The sequence below is a fragment of the Pundamilia nyererei genome, unplaced genomic scaffold (assembly GCF_000239375.1).
Source record: "Pundamilia nyererei isolate P.nyererei 1_Seehausen unplaced genomic scaffold, PunNye1.0 scaffold00093, whole genome shotgun sequence".
Taxonomy (NCBI): Eukaryota; Metazoa; Chordata; class Actinopteri; order Cichliformes; family Cichlidae; genus Pundamilia; species Pundamilia nyererei.
The window spans coordinates 2,314,016-2,322,221 of NW_005187494.1; the positions used below are offsets into that span (position 1 = coordinate 2,314,016).

Below are 8,206 nucleotides of genomic sequence, written 5' to 3' on the forward strand. Positions count from 1 at the left end.
ACATAGACAGGGAAGTGGGTGTGCCGATGATCATGGTAAACCAACAGAGTGTTGAGCATGGTGTAGGGATTAATATTTATGTACCTGCTCCTTCCTACTCCAAGTCGGACATTATGATTGAGTTGGTATTTCATGTCACATAGATTTTGTTGATTTTGTATGCACACATATATCTGTGTATACGTATATGGAGATATGTGTGTTAATATAGGTTATCATCGTTATCATCTCACACAAACCATGTCACTTTGAAAGAGAAGCTGAGGTCTGTGATGAAGTGGTCAAAACATGATTTCCAGGGAGCGATCTAAAAATGGGAGCCAGGCTGAAAGCAGGCCAGAGATGGAAGAGAAGATGAACTGATTCTTAAAAGCTGCCCAAACCTTTTGGATCACACTTTAAGCGGCACCTAATTGATTTTTTCCCCCTTGTAATTATAGTTCACATAATTTGAGTTATTTCCCTTTTTTTGTTTAAATGTTTGTTTCATTGGGCTGAATGTGAGCAGAAAATTCACAGGAGAAACATTCCTACATGTACAAATCATTACATAAACAGTACAGTAGCAGAGGGTGGTGATGCAGAGTTAATGGCAACAATTAATTTTAAAATCCTGCATTTGGCTCTTGCTGCTTTTGCACTTGACTTTAATAACATTCATTTAGTGGCCTTTAGTCATGTGTAATTGGTGCCAACATTCATGTGGTTGAATTTCATAAAGCAGCACTTACAACATTATGAATGTCTAATTTAAAAAACTACTTAAATCAGTACATGATGACAGCTTGTCCTCAGTACAGTTTTGGTGCTCCTCTGTAATGGAGATGAAAAATCATTTCCCGCTGATCGTTATATACATCAAGAGAAATAATTTTCTACACGCGTTACTTCAGCGTAGAAGTGACTTTCATGGACTTGGTTGTAATGCTTTTGGGGTGGATGTGCTGCATATTAGTGGTTTTACTGTTGCTTGATTAGGAACAAAGAGCTGCTCTCTCTGTTTTCTGTCAGGCATGGGTGGGCGGATACTTTGACTGGGATCCGGCTGCCTCACGTCAAGTTTATCTGCCCCCACGCGTAAGTCTTTTTTTCTCATGTCACGATTTGATTTATGCCTCTAAGAATTTTGTTTGTCGGGACTTGTGTGGATTGATTTAAAAAAAAAAAAAAAGACTTGTAGGCAAATAAATGCTCTGTAATGTTTATTTGGTGCGTTTTAAGCCAAATTTTTGCCAGTCATTCAAGTCGTTTGGAGTTAATAATGTGTTACTGTAACGTAGCTCCTGGCTGCTGTTTTCCCGTCATGTTTTCATTGCCTCTCCTCCGCTGCAGGCCCCCCATTCCCGTTACACTCAACATGAAGTCGATGATGCCCGCGTGGTGAGTTGGCGTGATGAAAGAGGCGGCCTTTTAGCTCAACACTGGATGCCATTGTTTCCCTGGAAACCACAATAGCCTCCCATATTGCCATTGACAATACTGCAATTGTATCCATTCATTGTCCTTATGCTGGGCTTTACTTGTGTGCAGGTTTGACCTCATGGGTCTCAGCCCCGACTCTCCAGAGGACGAATCTGGAATCAAGAAGGCAGCAGAAAACAGTGAGTTTAATGTGTTTAAATATCGAACAAGGGCCACGTGTGTGGGTTGATAATAGCAGGGAAGCACTAATACGCTGTCATTAAACGGTGATTGGAAAGCTTCCAGACTGCTGCAGCTTCAGTCTGGTTTTACATCCCTCTATTCAGTGGTTAGTATCTTCTCTTGTATGCACCTTAACTCATTGAAGCTTAAGCTAAAGAGGGCGCTTACACCATTAAATATATAAATGTGAAATACTTAAAGTGCACCTATTATACTGCTTTCCAGCTCTACTGCAATACATTTCTGTCACTAATAGCTCAATATAATCCCTTTTTAATGTGATATTGGGCCTTGGTGGAGCCTTTTAGATCACTCTGAAATGAGCTGTTTTTAGCTCCTCCACATTTAAGACAAATTTCTTCTGATTGGCTGCCACTCACAAGCAGAATGTTTGAGCACCAGGAAGGCAGCGGCTCTGTAGGCACAGCTAGAGCTGCATGCCTGAGATGACCCTATAAATGATCCCCTCTTTATGACATTATTAACAGCCAAGCTTCCAAAATAAGTCTGTGAATCTGAGAATTTTTAGTGCAACTTCAGGGCAAAATGTTTGATGGATGGATTGTTCTTGTTCATAGACACAAATTGTCCGACCACAGATTTGGGTCTCCTCCCAGCCTCCAGATTTGAGACTGGAGAATCTTTAGAAATGCTTTAAATGCTTATATCATAAATCCCTCTGCTGTTAAATAGATCAAAAACTCTGCTAAAAATTTAAGGTTTAACCCCACCACCACCACCACCTGCAATTTTTCTAATCATTTAATGAACATGTAAGAATACAGCACTTTGAGTCAACTGTAGTTGTGATTTGGTGCTGTGTAAATAAAATGTAATTCAATTGTAAGACTATGAGAGGCTTGATTATACTTGATTGTAAGATTAATGTTATGTAGGCGATTTAAAACGGATGTTCTTGACACTGATTAGTTAGTTTGTGAAAAATGTTCAGTCTTTGCGTATGTACTTGTCTGTAAAAAAACAAACAAACAAAAAAAACTTCAAAGAGAAAATCTCTAAAAGTGTGTGCTGTTATCCTCTTATTTAGACTGTTATAAAATGTCACTGCTGTGTATGAAGACTGTCTTCACCCTCTTCAGAGCAGCTATAAAAACTTTTTTCTTTGAATATCCACATGCCAAGTATGGATTACATTTTTTAAGCCAGCTGCAAAGTTGACAGGAAGTCAAGTGGAACATTTTTGTTGGAAATTTGCCACATCAGACTTATTTCTTCCTTCTTCTACGCTACCCACCCCTTTGTTTGGCTTCACTAACGGGTTATTCTTGCTTCTCACAGTCAAGGCCATAATCGAGCACGAGGCCAGAAATGGGATCCCTCCAAACCGTATAATACTTGGCGGTTTCTCTCAGGTGGTTTTTTTTTGTCTTGGTGCTACATGTTGTGAATTGCATTTACATTATTATATATACAAGATCAATATCGTAAATGCATCTACTAAAGGTTGTCTGCTTCCTGTGTTGCTCCTCAGGGTGGGGCCTTGTCCTTGTATACCGCCTTGACCTGCCAGCACCAGTTGGCTGGTGTTGTGGCCCTCAGCTGCTGGCTTCCACTTCACAGGAGTTTCCCATCGGTACAGTCACAGTTTCACTGCAGAGGAGAAACATCCTTCTCCTGCCTGCTCCTCTTTTCAACACAATGCTGATACCTTCATATGATTTTTAACATGTCACCCTGCCAGAAGGTTTTAGTGAGAAAGCTACGCTCAAAGCTAAATTCTACTTCTATGTCTGTCCCACAGGCGTCAAGCGGCAATAAGAACCTCCCAATCCTGCAGTGCCACGGTGAGATGGACGCCATGATTCCCGTGCAGTTTGGTGCCATGACGGCAGAAAAACTGAAATCCATAGTCAACCCTCAAATGATTACCTTTAAAACCTTCCCAGGGCTCCCTCACAGCTCCTGTCCTCAGGTACTGTTGTTCACAAATCACACTGATAACTTCTTCTAAAAAGCTTGTTTTACTTCTTTCAAGGTTGAATCAAATATTTAGCTAATTTACATTTTTGTGACATCCTGATTACATTCACCAAAACAAAAGCATTGCATCATCCACCTGAGTGAATTAGGCAATGTTAATCAAACCTTTAAATGAAGGTTTTTCTCTTGAAATGAAGATAAGGAAATTTTTATTTCAAGAGAAAAATCTTGAAGACAATTACCAGGCCTCTGGAGAACTTCAAGATAGTTTGAGGATGTAATTTAGCCATTTAAATCAGCTGTATTAGATCAAGGATGCAGCTAAAACCTGCAGGACACCAGCCCTTGAGACCTCGAGTTCCCCCACCCCTGATTTAGAGGATAAACTCTAAACAAGGGTTGTTGTTTTTTTGTTTTTTTTTTATCCATGATGCACTCTTCCAGCTCAAACTTTGCAGGTAGATCAAAACAGAACCGCTTGGGTCTCTGGTACAATTTTTATTACCCGTGATTTTTAATGTTTCAGATTTGCTTCTAAAGCTGTTCTTTCAAATGTAGATGTCTCTAAAACGCTGTGATTTTAACAGTTTGACACTTGAATCAAAAGAAAAGTCTTAAAGAAGGTTTGCAAATCAAACATTTATACACATATACTGTATATGCAGAAAAACAGGGTTGTAGGAGTTTACAGAACGTCCTTCTCTCAATAATGAAGTCTGTGGGCTATATACGAGTCTCCAGCACAGCTTGTTAAGCTTCCTAGTGTCACGGGCTTTGATGTTGTTAGCCCAGCAGATGGCTAGAAAGAAAACTGCACTAGCAACAGAAAAAGTGCAAAATTTAGCTACACACATATTTCTTGAAAAACCCTAAGCTTCCTGATGAAGTAGAGTCTGCTCTCTCCATTTGTGTGAACAGCCTCAGCATTACATTTCCAGTCCAGCCTGTTTTTCAGCTGAGATGAGTCCTGAATCATCTGTTCAGCTTCTCCACTGTACCAACATTTGGTCTGCTCTCTTGCAGGAGATGGCAGCTGTAAAGGAATTTATCGAGAAGCTTTTGCCCCGGATCTGACCTCACCTCATCCCCACTGTGACCCCCTTTGAGACACTGACCTTTCACCCCTTTTCTGCCATTCTCCCACAGGAAACAGCCATGAGCACCCCCTCCCACACACATCCACGAGACAGCAAACATACACGAACACGCACATATTTAGTAACGATGATAACGATGATTTGACCCACACTGCTAAACCAACCAAATCTTCTCCTGCGGTCCAGCAACACTCATACTGTTAACAGATTTGTCAAACACACTGATTTGAAGTGCTTGCATTTACACGTCTTAGCCTTCGGAGGGAGAAACACTGAAAACTCAAACATTAAATTCCTGTTTGGCTTCTGTTTTACAACGTCTGTCTGTTGCCTCATTCTCATTTCCCCTCATTTTTACATCATTTAGCTTCTCACTCATTGCTACACTTATCCTTCTGGCATTGCTGTGTGACTTTGTAAATCAAGAAAATCAAGATTAACACAGAGCAAATAAGCAGGTTGGCACTCGCCTGCAAACACACCGCTGTTTTAAGGTGCAGTCAGACCAGATTATGCATCCTAATTCTTTTTCCTGCAGTTTGACGTGCCTTCTTAGCTTCACAGGTGGAGTCGCGTGAAACTTTAATATGTGATCGCTCTCAAGGTGCATGAGTTTGAGGGGGAAAAAGGTGGATTTGGCTTCTTATTCATTCTTGCTTTATGACTACAGCCTAAAAGTTGGGTGCATGAACATAAGCAGTAGAAACACAAATAAAATGCAGCATAATCTACAAGCTTGTAGAGGCCTGCCATGTAATTGCCCCATTTGTTTATGCTTGCAATCCTACCCGCCCTGTCTCCTGAACCCTTCTGTTATCTGGTCTGACTGCAGCTTCACTCCAGTGTTGGGTACCCAACAGAGTTTGACTCGGGGATAGTGAGCGCCAACCCATCCTTTCCAATCATGACTGCGGCCTGTCCAGGTCTTGCATCGTTAACAGCAATGGCTCTTTTTACTAAATCTTGCACACAAGGCTGCCATGCTGCTTCTTTCCTCTTTTTTTTTTTTTTTTTTTTTAAAGAAATGTGATCAAACATCATGGAAGTATATGATCAGAGTCCAACAGAAATAAAGCTAATCAGTGGATACTCGTGCTACCCTGTGCTGTTTCTTTCAAAGCGTGCACACCTGCAGGTTGATCTGCTTTCTATGTATCTATATGTGAAAGTACCTCAGTTTTTTCCTTTAGGCCTAAAGGCGAATGACTGATGATGGCTGCAGACCTGCACAGACTGCACACCATGACTGGTTTCAGCAGCAGTTCACCCCCACTAACAGCCTCCTCCTCTTCATGAATTCCTGTTGATTTCCACTATTTATTTTCTTTAAACCTCTGGTAAAACACACTTCCTCTACATTTTCTTCCATAACACCAACACAGTCTCGCTCCCTCCTTTGGGTCCCCACTAATAAAATATGGAAAGGTCAGCAACACTATTATATTCCACTTTAGAAAATAATGGCTATACAAAGGGAGCACTTTGGCAAGAAAATGGTCCAACATAATTGAAGGGTGAAAAAAAATTAAAGTTAATCTTTGAACAACTTGTGATCTTTGGACATAGGAGTGTAACTCTGAGGAGTCGTGTGTGTGCTTAAACATATATATATATCAGGTGTTTTACAGTTTTTCCTTTGTGAATATTGATTTTGCTCTCTTCTTAATTTCCTGTTTCCTGTTCTGCTGTATCACTGTTCCCAGCCTGATTTTAAAACAAGAAACCAGTAGAGAAGGATGAAAGGCATCTGTTTTGATTGTTGTTCACAACTCGATGAATGTGTCTCCTCTCCTCGACTCCTTGTGTATTTTTCTTATTTTTTTGCTCTAATTAGGTCCGTTATTTTCTCTTTGATGTGTTTGCCATTTTTCTTTCATCATTCCACTTGTTCCTCTCGTCTCGTGTCTTTTCTCCTGGGTTGTATTGTTGTGGTTTGTTTGTTTTTTTTTCTTTTTTTTTTTTTTTTTTAATGTTGTTTTGTCACTGTTGTCATCTCATCCTTTTTTGTGTTGGTTTATAATGATGAGCATTAAGGAAACGTGTTCAGGTGAGGCTGAGGTGGTCTCTCCTCTTTTTTTTTTTTGTTTCCAAAACACCTGTATGCGTAATAAAAAAAAAAGAAAAAAGTCCGTCTGAGTTGAGCGTCACTCATTTTTCTAATGTGTATCTGCAGATTCATACACACTCATTCATGGGGTTTCCATATTTTTACTCTCTAATAATAATCTAATCTAATATCTAATAATACTTTAATGGTCGTGGGCAGCGTTTCAAACACTTGATTATTTTGAATGTTTCTATGATATGACGTAGACAACATCAAAGACTTTTATTGATAAATAAGTCACATCTACGCCGAGTCAGCATTAACCTTTGCTGACATGCAGCACATCAGCTTCTGGGTCGAATATTGATTGATGGTGATCCATTCCTGCCCTATCGGTGCTTGAACTTGATCATAGTTTGTGGGCGTCTTCGTCCACTTGCTTTTTAAGGATTAACCATGGATTTGCAATCCGATTAACATGTGAGGAATGTAGCGTTGGATTCAAAATCTGAATTTGATGATTTTGCAGCCACTTAGTTACAAAGTTTGTTTTTTTACTCCATCATGGTGAAAAATGGAGAGAAATTACACCTTGATCCTTGGTAAAAGCTGGTCTTTGAGGATGTTTTAAGTCTTGTCAGTCTGTCAAAGGTGTCTCCTTTTGCTCTGAAGAAAAACTTTGCCCACTGAAGCCAGTTTTGAAGGAGTTCTCACATACTTGGAGCACGTGTCAGTGGCTTTTCCTTCACATGCCTTGCAGTTAGGTTAAGGGTGGCTGTGCCTCAGGAGGTAGCCATGTGTGATGGAAAGAAGCTTAAAGACACTAAATTAAGTGCTTTATGACTCAGACTGGGTGACTGTAGCTTATAGTAAACACTGGATTCACATGTGAGTTTGCATAGATTCAGCTCACTTTATTGATCCCAGGAAAAAATCATTTGCAGCTAACCTGCATAACCTACAAACCTGAAACATTCATTACAAACACTGTTACATGTCAAGTTACAGATCAACAAACATTGAGGTGAATAGACAAATGGCAATAAAATAAATTGTCTAAATGACATCTGCCAGAGATGTGTGATCTAATAGCCAAGGGACTGAAGTGGTGCAGTACTTCTATGGCACTTTTCTTTTTAATTTGAGCACTCTCTAACTACAAGCCTCACTCACCCACATTATTCAAGTGCTTTTTTCATGCCTAAGCACTTTTAATCAACAGGCACATTGGATACATCAAGGGAAACATGAGGTTTAGTGTCTTGCCCACAGACATTTCAACATTCAGGTGATCGAATAACTAAGCAGAGGTCTTTTTAGTTTTTTAGTAAGGTTTTAACATGTGTTTTTTCTTCCTGGACATTCTACTTCTACCACCATGTTTGCTGTTGCACAACTCTCCCATAAAATTCAGTTCAGGGTTTGTTAACTGCCATGTCTCTCTCTTGTGATAGTTTTTATTACGTGGGCTGGAGAA

At 39.9% G+C, this 8,206-nt stretch overlaps 1 protein-coding gene across 1 annotated transcript in view; it reads left to right on the top strand.

Annotated features, from left to right (window-relative positions):
* The window catches only part of lypla2 (lysophospholipase 2), an 18,047-nt gene extending 12,337 nt beyond the window's left edge, over positions 1-5,710 (top strand). The window contains exons 4-10 of the mRNA XM_005739810.1: positions 1,012-1,077; positions 1,333-1,380; positions 1,531-1,601; positions 2,944-3,017; positions 3,137-3,238; positions 3,407-3,577; positions 4,609-5,710. Coding sequence (XP_005739867.1) covers positions 1,012-1,077; positions 1,333-1,380; positions 1,531-1,601; positions 2,944-3,017; positions 3,137-3,238; positions 3,407-3,577; positions 4,609-4,659 — 583 coding nt within the window. The 3' untranslated portion in view covers positions 4,660-5,710. The remainder of the gene's footprint in view (positions 1-1,011; positions 1,078-1,332; positions 1,381-1,530; positions 1,602-2,943; positions 3,018-3,136; positions 3,239-3,406; positions 3,578-4,608) is intronic.
* The last annotated feature ends 2,496 nt before the right edge of the window (positions 5,711-8,206 follow it).